The sequence below is a fragment of the Haliaeetus leucocephalus genome, unplaced genomic scaffold (assembly GCF_000737465.1).
Source record: "Haliaeetus leucocephalus isolate CR32 unplaced genomic scaffold, Haliaeetus_leucocephalus-4.0 Scaffold555, whole genome shotgun sequence".
Lineage (NCBI taxonomy): Eukaryota > Metazoa > Chordata > Aves > Accipitriformes > Accipitridae > Haliaeetus > Haliaeetus leucocephalus.
In genome coordinates, this window is record NW_010972991.1 from 18,877,038 (window position 1) to 18,899,609 (window position 22,572).

At 42.2% G+C, this 22,572-nt stretch overlaps 1 protein-coding gene across 1 annotated transcript in view; it reads left to right on the plus strand.

The window, feature by feature from the left end:
- Positions 1-22,572, plus strand: part of NIPAL2 (NIPA-like domain containing 2) — a 49,345-nt gene that overhangs the window by 26,173 nt on the left and 600 nt on the right. Inside the window, exons 6-11 of the mRNA XM_010577140.1 lie at positions 4,646-4,705; positions 6,696-6,817; positions 12,818-12,914; positions 16,952-17,087; positions 19,447-19,535; positions 21,267-21,330. Of these exons, the coding sequence (XP_010575442.1) occupies positions 4,646-4,705; positions 6,696-6,817; positions 12,818-12,914; positions 16,952-17,087; positions 19,447-19,535; positions 21,267-21,330 (568 nt within the window). The remainder of the gene's footprint in view (positions 1-4,645; positions 4,706-6,695; positions 6,818-12,817; positions 12,915-16,951; positions 17,088-19,446; positions 19,536-21,266; positions 21,331-22,572) is intronic.

Consider the following 22,572-nt stretch of genomic DNA (forward strand, 5'->3'; position numbering starts at 1 on the left):
CACACTACTCTTTATTTCTATTTGTGCTGGAGAAAACCTACATATGGAGATAATCATAAACGATCACTCTCCTAAGAGAATAAGCAGATGACTAAGCTATGTGTAGGACCATTACAGCCCTCCCTTAAGGCACTTAATTGCATATCATGCAGAAAATGGACATTTTCTACCATTTTTTTTCAATTTAAATTGAAATTCACATGCTGCAGTAAATATGTATTCATTTAATAATGTGAATATATATTCATTCAATATATAGTGAATATATATTCATTCAATAATGAATACAAAACAGCCTGTTTTCTGCTGATGTATGAGAAGAAGTTGTTTCAACCTAACAATTAAGCTCCTGAACAAACTCTTTTTGTCCTATTTTCTTATGCAATAGCTTTTATTTATCATGATTTTGATGTAGTGCCAAGTCATAATATTTTTAATTTGAAATACTAACGCTGCATTTCCAGATTGAAGAGTTTCATGAGCCTTCAGAAAGGCTCTGTCATATAGATACAGATATTTTACAGGACCTATTTACTTCTCAGTTTGTGGATATTAATATAAGCATGACACAATCAAGGCATGAAATGAACTAGAGGATTTCATTAGGATGTGTTGGTTCTGTAGGGTTTAATCTTTAACAGATCATCTCCCAGATTTTCTGCCTTTCTCTTGATCTAGCAGGCTATCTGCCACCACTCTTACTGGGAGTAAGATCTGTACCTAGTTTTGAAAATGTTACCTTAATAATTAGTTAAAAAGCTAAAAATGTTCTGATTCACCCAAAAGTGTACAAGTCTTCTCAGACAACCAGGGATGCAGTCTTTGCTTCAATGACTTACAGGCTGACAATTCGAGCTTAGAGTTAGTTATGTGCTGTATTGCTAAAACCAGTGGTTCAAAACCAATGAGGCTTCTGAACAATGATAAATTGCTTGTTTTGTTGCCAGCTTACACTTCGACACGATTTTTTGTCTGTATTTCTGTATTGTTGCATTCTCTTGCTCACCAATTAAAAAAAAGAGACTACTAACACAGATCTCAATCTCTATAACTGTCTATAGCTTTAAAAAAAAACCAAAAAAAAACCAACAAGCAAACAAATGAACAGTTGCAAAGACACATTAATACTTTTCTGCACAGCAGTTGCCCAGGTTCCTCCATATATTCATTCGTGGAGTTGAACATAATGGTCAGTGATTTATTTCCCACATCAGTATAATGGTGTAGGAGGAAGAGGTACACAGCTTTTGTGACAGAGGGTGAGCAAGAGGACCCTGGCTTGGGAAAGAGAAAATTGGGGCTGGGTGGTAGGAAGTTAGACTCACACTGCAGTGATGGGGCAAAATCACGGTGATGGGAAAGTGGGCTAGGAGGAAAGTGCGAGGGTGTAACATCACTGGTAATGAGGAGGAGAAGTGGGGAGATGGGAAGCACCTTGCCTGTGGTCTGAGGGATAGTGGGAAAGGAGTGGAGAGTCTGGAGAGCTGAGCCCAAGGGTTTCAGCAGGGCTGCATTTAGGAGCTGAATTTGGGATGCAGTAAGGGCTCTAACTCCTATATCTGGTAGGCTTAGCTTGGCCTCTGGATGCCCACTTACTCTTCTGCCAAGGGTACACAGGGTCCTAGGATAACTCAGGTTGGAAGGGACCTCAGGAAGTCCCTAACCCAACCTCCTGCTCACTGCAGGGTCAGCTCAGAGGCCACCAGGCAGAGAGGAGCTGGTGGGGGGAATGTGTTGGCCACCTAGCATATTGTCTTAAACTGCCTTTTCTGGAGGAGTTAATGTCTTAAGCAGCTAAATGCACCTGAGACTGTAAGCTGGAGCCCAAAGGAGTTAAAGAAGAGAGGCAGAGCAGCTGTGAGGGCTGTACATTTCTCACTGGGCTCCTGGAGTACACTTTGGTGCCTGCCGTTTGTCTTGCTGCCCAGGGAAAGCTGCAAAGCCAGCAGAAGGCAAAACGAGCAAATGCCAGCCTGCACTCCTGGGGCTTACAGGCTCCCTTCATACATCTCTTTCTGTGGCCCATCATTTCTAGTGAGCCACTGTCTGTGTCAAGACAATCTGCCCTTGGTTTCTTTGATTTAACCTGGTTGAAACCCACCCTGCAAATTGAAGAACATAAAAGACTATTTAAAAGTCAAACTTATGGAGCTTAAATCCCAGAAAATTAACAAAATAAAAATAAAATTAAATACTGTGTTAGCCAGTGTGTAATAACAAGGTGGTCTCTTGGCTGTGCTACCATAAATTGCTTCAAATTCAGCCCTGAAGGTAATAACCAGAGTTTGCCAGGCTTCTGATCAGTCATGTATGTTCTCTAGCATCTCATCAGGTCTGTGTAACTGTTCTGTGCTTCTTCACTTAGATTTACCCCATTTGCTTTTCTTCTTCACTTGAATGCATATGAAGTGTTGGTGGCTTATCCACAGGGACAGTTGTCTTTTGTGTTCAGTCTCTCCTGGGTCTCACTCTTCTCACCTTGGTGTTGCACCTCCCCTCCTACTTCAGTTTTTCCTCCAGTCCCAGATGGCCTAATATATGTTCTTAAAACCTCTCCTATTTTTAGATTCCTCTACATATTACACATCATGAAGAGCATTAATTATACATACATTCTGTTAAGCTCATGATCTCTTGTGCATTACCAGCTATCTCTGGAGACAGAGCTTGCTGCATTTGAATGCATTATTAAAGTGGATGACAGGTTGAGTGACAAGTTTCATTATCTGGCTGCGTTCCAGTGCCTCTCTGTGCCCACTGCCAGCCTCAGAGGTTGTAATCCCCCCAAGCTGCCATTTGTCATCTCCAAAGAAGTAGGCAGTGGAATTTTAGGGATAACTCATCTCACCCCAAATTGGATGCCAACACTGGAATTGAACCGGAGATTGCATTTACTAGATCTCTGCTGAATGCAGAGAGCCCAGACAACAGGGTACTCAAAGAAAACCCCAAATCATCACTGAGGCATCAGTTCATTAAGCAACAGGTCTTTGCTGTGACAGTGGCTACCTAGGTGGGCTGAGGTGGGGTTTGGGAGAGCTATGGCAGCAGGGAGACAGAGCAGTAATTAATTCCTGCACTACCTTGGGTTGATGCTGCTTCTTTCCTGGTTTATGTCCTCTTTCTTTTCTAAAGCTAGGTAGCTCTGCTATTATCAGTGTTGCCTGGATACCAGTGTCTTTTCTCCAGCAAAGTTGTCACTGAAACATTGATTAAAGACAACCATGTCAGGCAGCTTACTTTCAGTGAGGCATTTTCAGTTGAAGATTCTTTTATTGCACTTATTCGTTTGCATATATCTCCATCACTCTTGATACAGTTTAAATTTATGACTTCTGCTATAGCTGATTTTTTACTGACTGGATGACAAAGACATGATGCTGAATTTCAGTTCTCTGTTTACCTCTTGGTAGGAACCTCTCTACATTTATCTAGAGTACATCTGCTAGCTAACCACAAATTAAATTTTCCATCAGAACAATAGAGATAATGAGGCAAAGATGGTTGTGAAAAGGTTGATCTGTTATTTCAAGAATAAACCAAGAATTTCATGCTGTAGGCAGGAATAGAGCTCTTGCACTATTGAACAGCACCCCATGATTTAGGTTCAATGTGTCCCTTCACTGTCCCTCCCAGGCAGAGTCTTTCTTTGAGGTTTCTAAATGAATCTAACATTACCAATGCACCTCTCCCATAGGCCTTTCCTCATCTCTTTTACATAGGAGCTATTCAGCCTCTTTTGCTTCCCCTTAGAGTTAGATGTTCTAATGTTATGTGCTGGAATAGAGCCATCTCTCCCAGGTGGCCAACAGTCTCATCCATCTTAAGGCCAAACCCCTGCTTCCCTCTCTAGCACATGTCCACACTGAGCTGCTTACCAGAAGTGCTGGCCTGACCACTACTGCTGTTCACCCACCCACTGCTGCCCATGCCGAAGAGGCAGGGCTAGGAGCTGGCAGAGGGGGAGATGCAAGAGCTGAACAAGGGAAAGACTTGCCCTGGGAACAGGAGGTCATTTCCAGGGCTTGCTTCCATTTTTCTCCTTCCTCATTCATTACAAGTCACTCTAGCAGACCATGGGCAGTGCTCCTGTATGGTACATATGTTGGTTCTTCCACGTGCTTGTTTGCAGACATCATGACCACGCTCTTAGTTCATACTAAGTATTATGCTTTTGCAGTGGCTTTCTTCCTCTTGATTGTACTGCTGCTACTTATAAGCCTCTAATACACTGAAGTCTAAAGAAGCAGAATTTTATCCCTCTATGAGGCAATTTGCCTTGAGCAAGTCCATATAACGAGTTGGCAGCAAAATGGGGAGTGAAACGTTAAGGCTGATCGGTGCCCAGCTTTCCTGACACTTCCACATATGACTGAATCAGAGCAGTTTAAGCAGTGTCTGTGTGGGAGACGGGAAGGGTATCATCACATCTCTTCAACCACGTAAGAGCCTGCTGGGTACATTTAAAATCTTGTAAAAACTGAGTGTTGGTTGGTTGCTGGAATGGACTCCTGGCTGGTTATATCATGGTATGGTGCAACAGCAACAGCCATGAGATAAATTTAAACTTGGCCCAGGGCAGCTTTTTGCTATAGCACTTGATATTCTAACAAATATAAAAAATGTCTTTATATTTCTGTTCTAGGTAGTGCATTTATTTCTGTCTTATTCCTAAAGAAGACCATGAGGGCTGCTGATATATTGGGTAAGTAAGCATTTGCTAATATGGACATGTGTGTCGCCATATGCTTAGCAAGCTGTAACTCTCACATAGCCCCCCACCTTCACACTCCCACTTTCCCAAGCAAGTATTTCGAGGCAGATACTTTCAAAATTGGGAAGAAGTGACAAAAAGAGAGCGAATCTTCAATGCATGTGGAAAAGACTGCATTCCCAAATCCTCTGCTCTTATAACCATAACTCATTCCTTATGTGTCCTTATTGCTCAAATTTATTTTCATTGTCTATTTTTGCCTCTGAGGTTGTATTTAGTATAATCTTTATGAGTACAACACAATTTTAATAAAAACAATGAAATTATTGAGTTATTCATTCAAATATAAGATTTTTTTTTCTTACTGCATAGACGTTGCACAAAAATTCCAGATCAATTTAAAGTGACAACTTCCCTTTTGGTATTAATTTTAACACTTCAAAGAACAAATAATCATGTTGTCAAGTGTTTTGTTGGGAAACATGGTCTTCACTGTAAAAGCATGTCAACTTTTTGTCTGTGTCCAAGATTTTTTTGCATATCAAAACTGCCTAGCTTGAACACAGTAATAGTGAGAGGCAAATATATTTCAGACTTTGGGCTTTACACCAAGCCACCTCAGCTGGGAGACTGCGCCTGATGTTGCTGCAGGGCACCTGATATTTCTGTGGCATTCCTAGCATCTAGGCTTGATTGTCCATACTGCAAGGAGGACATCCCAGCTGTTCTCATGAATGTTCTGGAGAGATCTGTTCATTATTGTTCCAGAAATACTATATAATTTTTATTTAGGTTTGGGATCCAAGTTTACCAGCTCAGCTGCTACATTCAGAATCCCCCCTCCATTGACTGATCATGTCTCCCTTATGGCCTTATACATTGTGTGTTGCTTTAACTAGTGTTCAGCACTGATTTATTTTATTTCTGTGAGTTCAACTTTGCAAGAAGGATTTAACAATGTTGCTACATTCCATAGGAATGAGCTGTATGATGGGAAATATGGTGATGTTTTTGCAAGCACATAAATATAGAACAGTTCTGCTTTTCCAAAGGAACTGTGTGTGATATCAGTGCCAGCAAAGCCCTCCGGATGTGCCTTGTTTTGTATTCCTGAGCCTTGTATTCCACACCAATTTATAGGTTTGCCAAGAATTTTAAAGATTACTTGAAAAAAAATTGATTAGCTAATATCTTCCTTAATCCAATACAGTTTATGAGCTCAGGATCGGCTCACGTCTGTCTTGATACCTCAATGAACATCTGTGTTTGTCAGCTGGCTGTCCACAAGGCAGAACTTCCAGATTTTTATTAAAAGCACAATAATGCAAGTTTGACCTTGAAAAGGGGCCCTGGCAATCTAATGGCTGAACAGTCTTTGCAAATCAACCTTTTATAAAACAGTTCATAGGTCTGCACATACAACGGGGTGCGGCCAAAATGTTGGCTTCGTGACAGCTTCACGTAAGCATTGGACTGGAACATGTGTCTTGTGCCTAATGTTTCCAGGGCAGGTCCATAGCGGTTGCAGATCTCTGTGGCCACACTGACTTTGGGAGAGTTATGTTTATTTACACTGGTTGATGGTCTAGCTGTCTGCCTCAGTAAGCAGCTTGTCCTTTTAGTTTAGGATAAGTTTATGTGATCTCCTTTGTGCCTGTGAGAAATACAAAGGATTGATTCTCCTTTGTCATGCACTTGGTATTAGAATAGAGAATATTTGAAAATGCATTGCTGAGTTAGAAACCTAATTCATGAGGCTTTACTGACAGCTTTTTTCATATTTCTAAAATCCTTTGAGTCTTTAATAAGAATTGCACTAGATAAGACCACAAATGCAAGGCAACCCAATTACCTAAGCCCAGATCTGATTAAATGGACTTAAATTTTCTTCTAGAAACTATTTCCAAATCAGCTGGAGAGCAAGGATGACCATGATTACCAAGTATTGTATTACAAAAATAATGTGTCCTTTTCTTTAAAGGAGGAACACTGACAGTAACTGGGACATACTTGTTGGTGACATTTGCTCCAAGTGTACCCCAAGAGCTCACAGCAAGACGAGTACAGAATTACTTAGTGAGCTGGCCTTTTTTGGTATATTTGGTGAGTACCTGGTTCATCCTACTGCCTAAATCAGAAAAACTGGGGTTATTGGGCTTTTTGCATCATTCTGAATTAGTGGCAGAAAAACTGCTCCTGAAGGTAAATTATGTGATTTTCAAAGGAGAGAGAGCAAGTCTCTGGGTCATCACCCAGTCTCCAAGCTGAAAATATGGTGAACCAAAAGATGTCTTTCGAACTATATACCAGGGGAAAGTCACAGTTGTGCAGGATTAACAAGAATGGAAAGATTTGGGGTTTTGGTGGGCTTGAGGAAAAATCTAAGTGTTGGCACTGCTTATATTTCCTATGTATGTGTTCATGCCACACTGTCTGCATGTGCATCTAAGTTACAATGCTTTTCTGGAATGCAATGGACTTGTGCTTTTAAAAATCAAGCTATGTATGCTCTTGGTCCTGCTTTTTTCCTTCATATCACTCTGGTTTATCCTCATGTTGTTAAGCTTGGCCAAAAGGAGCTTTGTATGGAGTTGAGATGTAGAGAGGTGGCCTGCATTACTGCCACTCAGGTTAATCTGAACCTGAGTTTGAATTCAAATACAAAAATACCATTTTGATTAAAGTATCTGTATACAAACTTCAAATACCATACATCTTCTTTGATGTGTTTAACTAGCATCAGGAACAAAACTAGAGTGAGTAGGAGGAATTTTTCTCTCTCTTTTCCTCTGGAACGCTGAAAATGTGTTCCTCCAGCTGAATGTAAAAGATGCAATATAGGAGCTTCACAAACAGTTACTTTTTTCCTAGTAAAATGACTCACTTGGGTTAGACTATTAGTGCCCAGGCTTTTTTCAGTAGGAAGCTCAGTTAGAATGGCACTGAGTAGACATTTTAAGGACCTTAATCTTTTAGCCAACCTGCAGACTTTACATACATCTAACTATCCATGAAAATGCTGATTAAACAGAAAATACACGCTACCACAAAAAATGTTGATCCTCTTGCTCAATTTTTTGTGCATTTTAAAAGCTCCTGAAAGATGTTAATACAGCTCAATGGAAGAAATTAATGATCACGCTGCATAGATCACAACATGCACTTTCACTGAGGGGGTAGAGAGGCTTTTGAAGGCGATGCCCAAGAGTTTTTGAATACTCAGTAAAGGTAGCTTCAGCCTCACCAAGAGCTTCAGCAAATCCATCTATTCAACAGAGGGAGAGGGACTTCTTTAGGAGGGGGTTCAGAACAGGGGGCTCGGTGTTCACTGGAGGACCCTCTCTCTTTCCTGCTGAATATCTCCTTCTACCATGCAGTTCCACCTATAGATACTAAAACAGCCTGGCATTTTAAGCACTGATTTTAAATTGCTGAGTCACTCATTTGTGTAGAGGTGGTGGAGGGAGAAAACTCCCCATCCACTCCCAGTGACACCAGAAATTTCTGTGCCATATGCTGTTCGCATTTTCTTAAAATCAACAGGTTGTTGGAAAAGGGCTTTTGCCCATCTGAGGACTTTTTTTACTTTATTTCAGGAAAAGTTAATAAGAACACAGTTGAATGCCTAGGAACACTGTGCTGTATTCTTCTTAGGATACATTATAAGGAGGTGGTAGGTTAACTTCCGGACATTCTTTCCCCTCTTCTCTTTTCCCTGCCTCAGCCAACATCCAATTCTGCATGTACAGCACGGGTTGCAGGGAAGGATGGAGCAAGTACACAGCAAATCTTGTTGACTCAAAAAAATATCAAGCTTTATTTGTTCCTTGTGCTCCCTGGATTCATCTGTTTTGAGCTTCCTCTGTCTAAAGAAGAGGGAGGAGTGAAAGGCTTCACAAAAGACTCTGAGGTACCAGCCTGATTATCCTGGTATGCTGCTGGAAGTTCAAGCAAACCCTGCTGTAAACATTCTCTTTGGGTAGGGAACTAGCTCTTCATAATTGTTTCTAAAATCCCTAGTACAGGTTGGCTGCTGAGATAGAGAAAAACGCAGCAGAAGTTGCAGAGTTTCCAGTATAAATATATAGAGAGGAGACAGTACAGCAGTATAATGCAGTCCGACAGTCTTTCTAAAAGTAGCCCCAAAGTGTGGTCTGCTGAGAAATACAAAGCCCCAATGGTACAAAATGTTCTGTGTGGGTGACAAACCATCCCCATGTGGCACTCCACTGGCATCGGAGGAGTTCTGCAGAAATAGCCTCTAGTTCCCACATGAGACAACTTTGAGTCACCTTCTGAGACTTTGCAGTAGCATAATCATGTCTGAGCAAGAATGACTATCCTAGCTTGGTTTTTTTCTCTTTTCCTTATGTGCACTTTAAGTCACTACAGAAGACATCAATTATAGATGAAGCTCTTAGGTTTCTCTAAACAGAAGCATAGTGAGTATTCAGTTATTAATATTTAATCTCTGTAAAATCAGGTTCAAAGCATTTCTGCTTTTCTGTCAAAGTGCCTAGAAGTCCCTCCCAGTTCATTGGTGCCTATGTTGCTGTATATCCCAGAAAAACAGTTGAGGCAGACAATTTTGTTCTGGTGCCTTCTGGTAACGCTTAGAAACATGGAAAACATCATGATTATAAAAAAAATGTTGGTGAGATGCAGTCTTCAGGAGACTTCAGCAGAGATTAGTTATAATAGCAAAAATGATTGTAAGCAGGTCAAGTTCCGTCAATTCCTCTAAACAGAATATTTGAAGCTGATATAATCTACACACTTCTCATTCCTGGACTTTGTATTTAACACTATCACAGTTATCAGCTATGAGATTGAGCACTATTTTGGGTAATTCTTAGGAGGCAATCGTAGGCAACAGCTGGGGCACCCCACGAGGGTCCCTGTCTGTGTGAGGTCCTGTTAGGTGCCACGCACTCTGCTTGTAGCATGAATCAATTTGATGGCCTATCCCTTGTCTTACAATTAAAGGTGGCCTGTTGGTGGGTCACCGAGCGGCAGAGAACCACGGAAGAATAGTTTGGCTGCTGGGCAGCACAAGGTGAGAACTAATTGCTTGAATTTCATGCTTAGTGTGTGACTTGACAGAGCTGAGTAAACTTAAATAACAGCCCTGAAAAGCAAATACCAGCTTTCTCCCCAGGTTTGGCTACAGGACTGTCATCTCTGGCCCTACACCACTGCTGCTCTTGGGGCTTCCCCAGGAGGTGAAAGCAGCCAAGCACACAGACCTGTGCACCCCTTCCAGAGCTGCCATCAGGAATTCTTTTATGTCCTTTTGATGGTTTTGTTTGGCTGTTTCCTTTCAGAAGTAAGTCTTCTTGGTGGGTTTGTTTGCTTTTAAACAGGAGGAGATCACAGTGGAGCTTATGGTAGCTTTAGCAAGAGAAGAGCTGATGACAGGTGAGGACTGATAGAGGGCTGATGGACAGAGCCAGCAACGATGACCTGGTTCAGTGGAGGTCAGTGGTTCTCGGCACTACCTGCCACTCTGGGGGTTGGAGTGAGGTGGAAGAGGAGTGGAACGCCAGAGCTGGTGTGACAAAGTGGTTTGAGCCAGCAACTGTCCCTGGGCTTGGTTTTGAGTGATTGTTCTTGCGTAGTTTGAAATCTAAGTGACAGGGCAGATGATGGTGCTTCCCTCTATTGGCATTGTGATTAAAGTTGTCTAGGGGATATAAGATGAATTAGTATCTGAGGAGTAGCTGGCTGCCTACAGTAGGGCTGTCTCACAGGTTTTTGCACACTCTGTGGCAACCAGTCCAAGGGTCTGGGAGAGGTGATGGGTGCTCAGGTTTGCACTGGGGGGGGGAAGCAGATCTCATAGTGTTGTGTCACCTGGTGCCACAGTCCCATCCCAGTCACACCGTCCTGTGTGCCAATCCTGAACTGGCGCATCATGGAAGAGGATACCTTGGACATCCCTGGAACTTCTTTCTTAGCCTGGGTACATTTCCGTGTGGGGAATATTTATGTAGCACAGGTTTCTTCTATTCTCTTAGCAATTGTTCACTGTCAAAATAGCAACTGAAACTATTTGGAGGCTGCTGTAGCTGCAGCCTGATAATGCAATATTCCCCTCTGGCCCTAAGATGTGTTTGCTAGTGGCATGAAGAGCAAAGCTGCTACCTTTACTTCTCCTCTTGAGTTCCCTCAAAAACTTGTCATAGTTTTACACAGGGAGGCCAAGATGAACTCACATGTCTGCAGATCATAACATGACTTCTGCCTTGGTTCCTGATTTAGACATACCCAATGTTACACTGTTGAATGAAGCTGGGGAGGCTGGCCAAGTTACTTATTGTGAGGCTGAGGCAAAAGCCTCTTTTCTATCAGCTGGTGGCCCAGCTTTCATCTCTGGGTGCAAGCCTGGTGCGGAGGGATGTCACACTGGAGGGAGATGAGACCAGCACTTCACAAAAGATTGCAAAGATTATTAAAATGCTTTATTATATTCAACACATTTTACCAAAAAAACCCCACCCAACACCTTTGCTTTTTTTTTTTAACCTTGTGATAAATATTTAACATTTTTTAAAGAAAGGTGGTATAAAATCCAAATTTGTGGTTTTAATGTTCTGAAATGCAATTGTGTCTCAGTTGTCTTTGGGAGCAAGGGATCAGCGTGAAGGTAAATAAAAAATGAATTAAAGCATAATTATGTTCTGTTCATATTTTTGAACACTACTAAACTGGGGGAGGTGTGAGTGTGGTAGAGAATTTTAGTAACTGAATGTAGCTGATGACTGCTTTCCTGCTGCAGTCACTCTCCAAAATGAGAAATTGGCTATGTTACATTATATAACTGCCACTAGTAACTGTTTAGTCGCTTCTTTGGAAATTTCATCAGCAGAGCACCCAGGTATTTTTGAGTCTAGTGCTGCCTTATGGCAACTGTTGGTTGAAGAGTGGAGTGGCATTATAAAACGTAAAATAGTATGTTGGTGACAAAACCAAGGAGATAGACATGAGGTTTTTCTATGCCTTGTTTTGTTGGCAAAAAATTACAATAACCAGATTCAGTAATGATGACAATCTCATTTTCTGTCTTATTCCCCCCATTTGATTACTTTCCAACCTGCACAAATGAACTTCTCTTTCTTCAGGCTGTCTCTAAGGCTACCAGGCTTCTGAGCACCTCTCAGTGCAGAGGTCCATCATCCCTGTTTCTGTCAGTTTTCTGGGCTTCACAGAAGATTTTTGGCTCTTGCACTTGCTGTTTTCTTTAGGCATAGAGGGGTATTTGGGCAACATGGGTAGGAGGGAGAATACCCATGCTTTTGAGATGGCAAAAGGTAAGAGTTACTAAGGGAATCTGCAAAAATTAACAGCAAGTCAGTAAATTTAGCTGTCTGTCATTTAGCTGTCAGATGTTATTGAAGGAGCAAGTTTGGACCATGAACAGTGTGGGTAAAGCTGCTTCAGCAGCTGCAGATGTCCTGCATTGTGACCTGTTAGTGTGTCGTTTAGCTTTTCAAGGTAAGCTCCTGACAGGTACCTGTGGTTTGAGTACCACCACATGAAATAAATGTTTTCCTCCTTATGATGTATGGCAGAAAGTTTGAACAAAAAGACAGTGTTTTGGGGGGAGTGGGTGTTAGTAGGACTGGGCAGAAGGGCGAAGAGTGTAGCAAAAATAAGCTTGCATGTCACAAAGAGTAACACTAGGAATACCATAGCTAGAAGGAGAGACTGCTGTTCCTCCAGGTAAGTGCTTTACTCCATAGGAATTACAAACAGAGTTTCTGTAAGAATTATTACCAATAAATATGGGTATCTTTGCTGTTACATTAAAAAAGTCTTCTCAATGCAACCAGTGACAAAATATAGCTAGAAGTGCAAAAATAAAACCTAAGGAAATCAGAAATTCTCAGTTTAACTTTTGCTATAATAGAAAAGATAAATGGCAACAATTGTTTGATAGCTTAGTCAACTGGCAATAAGGTTAGTTTTTAGCAGAAGATGCTTAATAAAGTAATTCTCCTTTGAACTGTTAAAGCAGAGAAAATGAATGTGACATCTCAAAGACTGAATGAAGCATTCATTATATACTTTCACAGCTCTAACTTTCTTCCCTTTTATTTTCAGATTTTAGAAATTATAATATTCTGCATTCTCCTCTATTTTTACAAAAGAAAGGCTGTGAAACACATCGTGGTTCTGTTAATGATGGTAGCACTACTGGGTAAGAACAGATTATTCACTTTAATGTTCCTGTCCGTTACTTGATAATTTCTTGTCACTCAGTCTCCCCAGCTAGTTTAGATTAGAGCCATTTCAAAGCAGTGAGAGGAGAATCATTGAAACATTTCACATGATTCTTACTGTGGTCTCTTTTTGAAGAGAAAAACTGATTATGAAACATAGGTTCTATGCTTATTGCTGGGACTATTTCTTTTTACAGATTCCCTGAAATTAATATGCTCTGTGTAATGGTATTCTGAAGCCTTTTTTAAATAACACTTTAGCTTTAGATCCTGGGAAAGCGGACTGTTTGAAACGTTGTTTTGGAGAGCAGGCTAGCTGTGAAAATCAGTTCTTTAGAACAGAGCAGCTTAAGACCTTGTAAGCACTCTGTAAACAAATGTGGAGATATGCCGTGACTGTATGGGAACTCTTACTTTGAATTATCTATGCCTGTTTGCATATGCAACATTTCATACTTTACCACCTTTCCAGAAGCATAACAAAAACTCAGTGAGTCACTGAAGTTTGCCTTCTGATTAACGTTGCCACAATCAATGCCCAGGGAAACAAGGGACATCATTTGATCAGGCAGCTTTCAAGAAAGTTAAACTTGAATCAGTTTTGAAAAATGTCAGGAGGCTATCTCTAAAGCTTCAACACTTGCAGGAGTATGTTCAGAATTTGTCACCACCCTGTGTCTTCTCCTGTCCTTGTCTTGTCACTTCTCCATGAAACCCTGATGGGACACCACATTTCTTTGGATAAAGTGAATGGTGCTTTTGGGGACAGTCTTCCCATTTAAGTTTCCCAGCACTAGGAACATTAGGTTCTGTAGCTCTGCAGAAGCCTTGAAGGATTTCCATGCTCCCTGCATGAGGCAGAGATGGAAAAGCCCCAAAAGCCTTAGGTCTAACTGTTCACCTGCTCTTGGTTTGGAGGAGTGAAGTGTGAGTCCAGCCATCCCCCAGCTCCTAGCACAGAGCCTAGGAGCTTTGGCAGAGCTTTCCTGAGCTGCTCTGCAGCTTCCAACCCTGCCATGAGGAGCGAGAAGCACTGCGCGCTCCTGAGCGATGAGCGGGTCCAGCCTCCTTGTTGCATAGCTGGAGACCTGAAGATCCCCAGATGGGCTTCTGCAATTGTCTGCTGCCCTTCTGGGCAGACCCACCGTGATGGCTGCCCAAAGCAAGGTCAACACATGGTTCTGGGAGACCTGGGCCGTTGGGCTGCACAGCCCTGCGTGCTTACTTTGCTGTGGAGCCTGCCAGCCCTGATGCCACCAGTGCCAAAAGGACGCGTGGAGCTGCTGAACAGCAGCAGGGCTGCAAACTCGTGCCCCAACAGGCACTAACTGCAGTTTGGTGGTCAGGCTGCAATCAACCAAAAATACAATTGCAGCTGGTGGCTGCTGAGGTTTTGGTGAGCATATGCAGCTTGAGGAAAAATGTGTCATTATTTCTGCTCTATTAAAAAAGACAAACAAACAAATCCTGGTCCATGGGAACTTTTGAAATACTGACATTTCCCTGAAGCAGGAAGCCCAGAACTGTGGCTGGCTCCAGTTCCTGCAGCTGTCCTGCTGCCTGGCAGTCCCCACAAAGCTACACTTTGAGCCTTCTGCTTGGTCTCTGACCTTTCTGCTGAGCAAAGTGATGGGGGGGCTGAGAGAGGGCCCAGCAGCTTTGCTCCCAGCTGTCTGACACGTGCACTGCCCTCAGAGGGCCCTGGCTGTGGGAGGGGTAGATGAGGCTTGGGGTCTTGGTGGCAGCTTGTGGAAGGGGATTTCTGCCTTTTCTCATATCTGCACAGATACATTCCTGGTGGAGGGTTCGTACAGATGTAAATTAAATGTAGAAAGGTTTCTTTAAAGAGAGGGCAGCCTTTGTGTTTCACTGGATATGAGAGGTACTTCCATTATGAAGAAAATACAGAGGTGATCGTAAAATCTGCAAACGTTTTGCTTAGTACAACTCTGCAAATTCATTCGGTGAGAATTATCTTACCTCATGCATATACTGGGAGTTATCATAAGTTTTGGGGGAAATATTTCAGATTAAAGTGGGATTTCTGAGTTTCCTGCCCTAACAGCTGGAAAGTGACATCATTTGTCACACTAGCCTTGGGGGGTGTCATTCTATCAGAGATAGTAAAACCATTTCCTAGGTTTTGAAACTTATTCCAGGGCTGCTTTAACTAAAAAGATCATTCCACTTTTCAAAAAACCCAAACAAAACAACCAACCAAAAAAACCAACACCCAAACCCTGATGATTTCTTTTCTGGTTTGTTAAAATTACAAGGGATGGAAACTGCCCTTTCATGGGAAAAAAATTCTTCAGCAATCTTTACCATTAGTTGGACAATTCAAACTACTAATTTTACCTGTAAGTGTTCTTTTAAAAGAATAACTCCCCCATTTTAAGAATGCAAATCTCAATTTTTATGTAGGTTGCTTGTTGGGGCTTGAGTGTATTTTTTGGCTCTTTATGACACCATTAGCACCACTGCAGGCCAGCATTTGATCTCCTCTGCTCAGTTTTACTGCTGTGTTTGTTAAACCACTCCACCTATTTCCATTACAGAGCAAAAAGTGAAGTACTTGGTGAAAAGGTTGTCATGAAAACAGTGAATTTCATGATGGTGAACGGGGTCATCACAAGATGTATGCAACTCTTAAACTCCCCCTGAACTTTTGGACTTGTTATAAGAAAAATGCTTGCAATCAAAACCACAGACCTGAATTCATTCTTCTTCCCCCACATTTTCTCCCAACCCTTGGCCTGAACATTCTGCACAGTGCAGCTCTCCTTGCCAATCTGAATTTTGCAGTTATAGGAGGATGAATCAGACCACCGAAATCCAACACTTCTCAGCTCTGGAAGAGGGTGGAACTGGATCCCAGCTGGGGGACGGTGCTCCTGACGATTAATTACCTTTCTTCAAAGGTCATCTCTGCACCCTGACTCTTATCATTTTTTAGTTTCTTTTGAATTTGTTACATTTTATTTGCAGTAATCACAGCCTACTTGGGTTAGCTTCAACAAACCAAGAGCACACTCCAAAAGGAAATCTAAAGTAACTCTTAGCTGAACTGTCAGCCCCTTTTCTAAAAGATGTGTATTGCAAGACTTCTCTGAATTGGCGACATGTATTAAAACCATTGCCTGCTGTCTTAGATTTGTTTGTGGTGATGCAATGACAGTGACTAAATGGATTGAAAACACACTACTGAAATATTCTATTCTGTGGGCTAAATCCAGTAAATGATCTTAAAATCCTGGCCCCTGAAACAAAATGCAGACCTCTGTGTTGGTTGTCTGCTCCCTATATATAACCCATGGGGAGAGGTAGGTGCTTCGGGAGGTGATCCCAGAAGTCAGCTTTGGCCAGCTTTGGCCACCTCCTGTCTCAGCACAGAAATCCTGAGGGTGAGGAGTTATTTTAGGCTGCCCATCTCACATGCAGGCTATTAGGAGGTGTCCCAGCTGCTTTGAACAGATAATGAGACCTCTCAGACCTCTCCTGAATAATGCAACATGGGGTCCAAATTAGCAGCTGGAGCTAAATACAGTCTGTCTGGAAGATGTGGAGGCTGTTGTACCACGTCTGACTAGTAGTCCAGTGTTTAGGGCATATGCCCAGCAGTGGGAAATGGATCCAGTTCTTTCCCCCCCCTGGCCTCGGCCCGCCGCCCCCCCCCCGCCATCTACCTTGCAAGATTTGATCTGACTCTAACTTCAGCTACTCTATTGAAAACCGGGAAACTTTGGGTGGATGCAGGGTTGCAGACCTCAGTGCTACAAGAACTTAAAAGCAAAACACAAAGCACACATGGAGCTAAGGCCACTCGGAGTTTAGACAGTAGCTTAGCAAGCGTTTATAAAATCACACACTTAGTTTTAGATGCCCAAATCCTACCTGAGTGTCTTTTTAGGCGATCAGACCTGTGGCTTTGACCTGGCACCTTGTCCTCCCTCACTGATGCTCTGAGGTCACTGCTGTGAATCCTGCCCTGCTAATCTCTCCCTTTCCCTTTCAGCATCACTGACTGTCATTGCTGTAAAGGCTGTGGCCAGCATGATAACACTCTCTGTGAAGGGGAAAATGCAGCTAACTTATCCCATTTTCTATATCATGATTGTTTTAATGGCAACTTCTTGTGCTTTCCAAGTCAAGTAAGTGAGATTCTACTTATCACCTAACCTTTGTACACATTTTATCTGTCAGTTTTATTCGGTACTAATATCAACTCCAGATACAAGTTGCACTTAAAGGCAACAAATTCCTAGCAGAGCATTGACAGATGCATGAATTGCCTACAGCTGACTGTATTGCTTATTTAGGCTTAATTTCTCAGTTTATAATTGACTATTATAGATGCTACCTCCTCTCATTATTACCTTATACAAGGTCTTCCCAAATTTTCCTCTAGTTTTGGCACAGGTCTTGAACTCATTAAAACCTTCATTGGTGAATAATCAAATGGCCACATTTACCCTCGTTATGCTTCTCTTTTCCCTAGCTTATGCCACTAGTCAGACTGAAGAAGAGAGTTTATCCCAACTTTCTCCCTGTCTCTGGTAAATCTGCATGTTGCACTTTGCTACCCTGTATGTCTGTACCTTTTTAGGAAATAGTTAACTTTTGGCATGCAGGGGACACCCAAGCTTTTCCCGCTGGCCTCTGGCCTCTTAAGTGATTGTTTTATGCTGCCTTTGCAGATTGCTGGGGCTGGCAGCATGGTAAAATACGACCTGTAGCTGAACAGAGTCCATTCCCTTTATGCTGGTCCCTCTGCTTCAGGTGCTGATAGCATCATTCAGTAATCTCATCTAGACTGCTCCAGTGTGAGTCTGAGTGTTTACTTGCATTATTATTTTCCTGTGGAAGAGCCAACCCAGCTTTCTCGTGGCAGAACATACCATTCCCATGTGGAATCAGAAAGTCCATGCATTATTATGCAGTGACTCTCCATGGCTGACTCAGGAACTTCCCTGTAACAGATTATAGAGTGATTTACATCCAGCTTGTCTTTGCTGGGAGAACAGCTCAGGGCATTTAAAATAGGAAATAAAAGCTTGGTAAATAGGAAGCTGCTGAATTAACCTCTCCTTCTTGCCAGTTTTTTCTTTCTTTCTTTCTTCTGCTGGGTCAAAATTAAAACAGAAGTGAAATGTGCCCATTTCATTCCCTGGGCTCAGTGTCTCTTTCTTCTCTCTTGGACACATTTTCTAATGGAGACAGTGCTGTCAGTCTAAATTTTTCATTTTATTTGTTTCCTCTCTGATTTTATTTGACTGTCGTGTGTTAGCTCAGAACAGCTTGTGCTGCAACATCCTCCTGGATTCAATGCTGGGCCTTGGTATCACTCTTTTAGTCCCTGTGACCAAGTTTGTTGCAAATGGGAGAAAATAATGAGGTGTTTTCAATGACTTCAAAATCCTGACTATCCTGTGGATATGTAGGATTTCTTTATTTTTAAAGCACCATGGAGACTGTTCAACAGTTGCTAAAATAACCATGCAATTACTTTAATGGCTAAAACAGATCCAAGCTTGGATTTTTACTGTGCACATATATTGTACCAGTGAAACATTTAAGTGTGGTTCTTTTTATAGGTTTTGAATACACTCTGCAGCCTCCTGATTTTTCTCTTTTGGTCTGAAATGCACCGTTCACATAACAGAGTATCTGCTGGTGCATTCAAGAGCTCACACTCATGATTCATCACCCTGTGGGTAAATGTTGATAGCTGTGATACAAGCGGATTCATTGCTTTGCCTTTTTCATCCACTGATGCAGACTGTGCAGGCTGCTCCATGGCCAGTGTCTCAGTCCTGCAGGTTTGTGTGCAGTGTATGCTCCTGCACACTCTTGCTCATGATTCTGGTGATGGTTTGTGTTGCCTTTCTGAGGAGCACAGCAGAGAGTTTCCAACCCAAGGAGCACAAGCTTGGAGCCACCTTCCTGGACTTTCCCGGCAGGACAGAGTGTGTCTAGAGTATGATTGCATGCATAAACACACAAATATGTGTTTTAGCCAAGTTGGATTGAGCAGTAGCAGCAATGTGGGCTTCAGTGAATTGAAACAGTTCCTACGAGAACTCGCGTGTTCATGTCCGTGCTGGGCATATACCCTTACACAAACTGTTTAAATTAGAGCAGCTTGTCCCTGGCTGCTCGCAGGCAGCACTGCTTCCAAGAACCAATGCAGACCATAAGCAGTAATACCCTAGCATTCCTCCCTTATCTGTGGCAGTCAAAATTTTTCCAATGGTGCTTCAAAAGACGCTCCAATGACAGACTATGGCCAGAAGAATCCATGCCAACCTTCTTGCTTTTGCCTATTTGTTTGTACTCTGCAGTCAAAAGCAGACGGTAAATTCACCACACATATGCATCTGTCCAGGGCTACTTGCTATTGTGGTAAGAAATGGTCACACTTACTGTTAAATTGACATAAAGTGGTTTAACCTGACTTAAAGTGCAATGAACCTCCTGTAGGCCTGAGGTGCAATAACGCTTGTCTTCCAGGTTCTTGAATCAAGCGACGCATCTGTATGAAGTGACAGCAGTTGTGCCCATTAATTTTGTGTTCTTCACCACCAGTGCCATCATTTCAGGTTTGTTTCTGGCCTTCTGGGTCTACAGAATGATTCTCTAAACAACAGGTTTTCAAGAATTACTGCCTGTGAACAGGAACACAAACCAGTCATGTTTGTCTTCACAAAAAGAAGTTTTTCCTAAGTGACAGGTGTTTAAGTCCTGAAAAATGCGTAAGTTCACAACTTTTGAAGCAAAATAAAAATAATCGAATTCTAGCATTTCCAGAATTGACATGTACAGTTTACTGTGCCTTGCTGGCTTACTAGAAGTACCTGCATTTATCCTAGCCTCATCTTGACATCTAGTAAATGCGTTTACCATGTGCACACCAGCCTCTCCATATCCGAACTGGTAGAGTAATTTTAACAGCCTGGCAAACTACTCAAATGACAACCAGCTGTGCTTCATAGTAGTTAGTGTATATTCTGTTTCAGAAGGTGGAATTCTATGTTAAGTGAAGGAAATAAAATGACTCCAAAGACTTTTTAAGCATTTAACATTTTATTCTGGGTGAGAACTTTGAACTCAGCCTTGTTAAAGAGGGACTGCAAATCTTGGAAATGGAGCACAGCATAAGAACATGAGCAGGGAGGACGACTAAGATGCTGCATCAGCAATGAGCCAAAATGATCATGTTGTTAGAACATTTATGACTCATTTTAACACACACTGGGGGCTTTCCTGTCATTGCTGTGCAGGAGTTTCTCATGCAGAGCTGCCATTAATGAGAAGGGGAGTTAGCTTCACGCACAGATTGCCTCAGCACCTGTGTTAGAAGAGACCTACACTTTGTGACTGAGAGGAGACTTGTGCCAAAAAGGGGTTGTGTTCTTGTGACCATATGGGGAATTTGGCCTTGTGCCTTCTTAAAAGATCAAGTACCTATTCAGGAATGGCTTAATAGCTTTGAGACTGGATACACATGCATTTGCACCAGGTTAGTTAAACCAGCGTAGAGCTTAGAAGAACAACCTCTGCTGAATCTTGCTGGGGTGCTCATAGAAGGTACCTTATCTCATGATTCCCCCATCCCCAGTTACAGCCTTTGAAGATACAGTCACACTTCAGCTGCGCTGGTTCACACTCTGGCGTTTCTAAGCAAAACTATGCTCATTGGTGGTTTAAAGCTAATATACTTGGCTGTGAACTGGGGCAGCTGAGATCCAGATACACATCTGGTTCTGTCACCTCCACTGCAGAGGTGCTAATTCCTGGAAGAGGGGTGACCAGAAAGAGCTAGTGATCCCTTCAGCCAGAAAGATTTGGCAAACTTGGCTGCTGGAGCCCTTAACTTGGTGTAAACATCAGGGACACAGCTAGTTATCAGAAACCTGTTCCCAATTGGAGTTAAGATGTCCACATGGTCTGTTGGAGTGGCTTAACTAAATCCATGAAGAACCTGTTAGCTATATTGGCATGACTCTGCTTGTGAATAAGACCTTGAGTTTGACCTGCATAAAACCTGCTGCTGACAATGCAAAAAATACCTGCATCTGTGCAGTTACTAACACAGTACATGCTTCAACCTGATAGACTAAATCTTCTCCAGTCCCATGCAGTATCTTGAGAAAACCTAGATATTGGAATATGGGCACATAAAGTGAACCCATCACAATGTGTATTAATACCTTATTTGGGATTTTTTTTGCTCCATTTGAGCATGACACTGCTCCTGACCCTCCCAGCTGTAATTCATATCACTTGGAAGCCAGTCAAGTTCTGCAATTCTTGTTTCTGTCACATTCCAGGGGTCATATTTTATCGGGAATTCCAAAGTGCAGCTTTGCTGAATGTGTTCATGTTTCTGTTCGGGTAAGTGTATCGGCCTAAAATCTGCACTAACGTTTGTACTGAAACAGCATTGCCTTGTAGAATCCCTTCTTTTCTCAGTAAGAAGAAACCCGTCTTGTTATTAAAGTATTATGGAATAGCCATTATAGTAGGATAAAAAAAACATTAAAGGAAAGATTGATGTCTGTGTTTTGGGAGTTTGGAGGCCTGGTTTTGAATCCAAATATGTAAAAATGTAGGACACTTATGAACTACTAATCTTATGATGGAATGAAAAACCAGCAGCATATGTTCCTCCAGCAGGAAAGAGAAACCACTGCTCTCCACCAAAGATCATGTTATAGGGGGTGCTTTTACAACTGCAAGAAATCTCCTCCCATGTTACCTTCCATTTGCGTGTCCGGCTGGTCTTTGCTGCCACTAGGTGTGGGCAATTATATGAATTGCTTCCCTACGAGGCAGTACTATAAATCTCTCCCCCATCTTCCTGTGCCGAGAAAGACACACCATGCCTGCAGAAAAGTTCAGAGCATGCTAAGAAGCTGTTAACAATAAATGTTTGAAGAAGGACCTAGGTGTTTTGAGAACAGAAACCATCTACTGACTACCAGCACTGTAAGAACTCCGGAGACAGGTGACAGTTACTTGATAATGGGCGTGAGATGGTTAAAAGCATCTTCCAGAACTGCTGGAGGTGTCTTGCCACAGTGCTGTCAAATAAATGGGTCTGATAGCTGCAGACGTCTTCGTCCTCTGCAGTCGGACTGGAGTAGGTGCACACAACCGCTATCTTGTCTGACTGCAGGAAAAGTGACAAAAAACGGAGATGAGAAAATTCAACCCATGTATTTGGCAGGCAGGAATTAGTGGTTGTGTGTCCAACACAGAGCGGATAGAAGATTTATCCAAACATAGCAGTTTCTCATTGCTCCTGGCTTACCGCTTGCCCCTGAGACACACAGTCAAACGAGAAAAACAACAGAGATGTTGATTGTCTGCAGCTAGACTGAGTTGTTAATGAAATTACAAATGCTAGAATGCTTGCTTAGATGCTCTGTGAAGATTTGCTTAGGGAATCAAATGTTGTGGTCTCACACTCACAGGCATTTGATTAGGTATATACTGCTGAAAGTGTAGTTTTGCATGTGGAGCCTTTGGAACTGATAATAAAGCTTCAGGAGGCAAAAACTAGACTGAAAGGGAGCCCAAGATGAATTTATAGAGCTGCCAGGAGGAAAAGTTTCTTTATAAACTGAGCAGCTT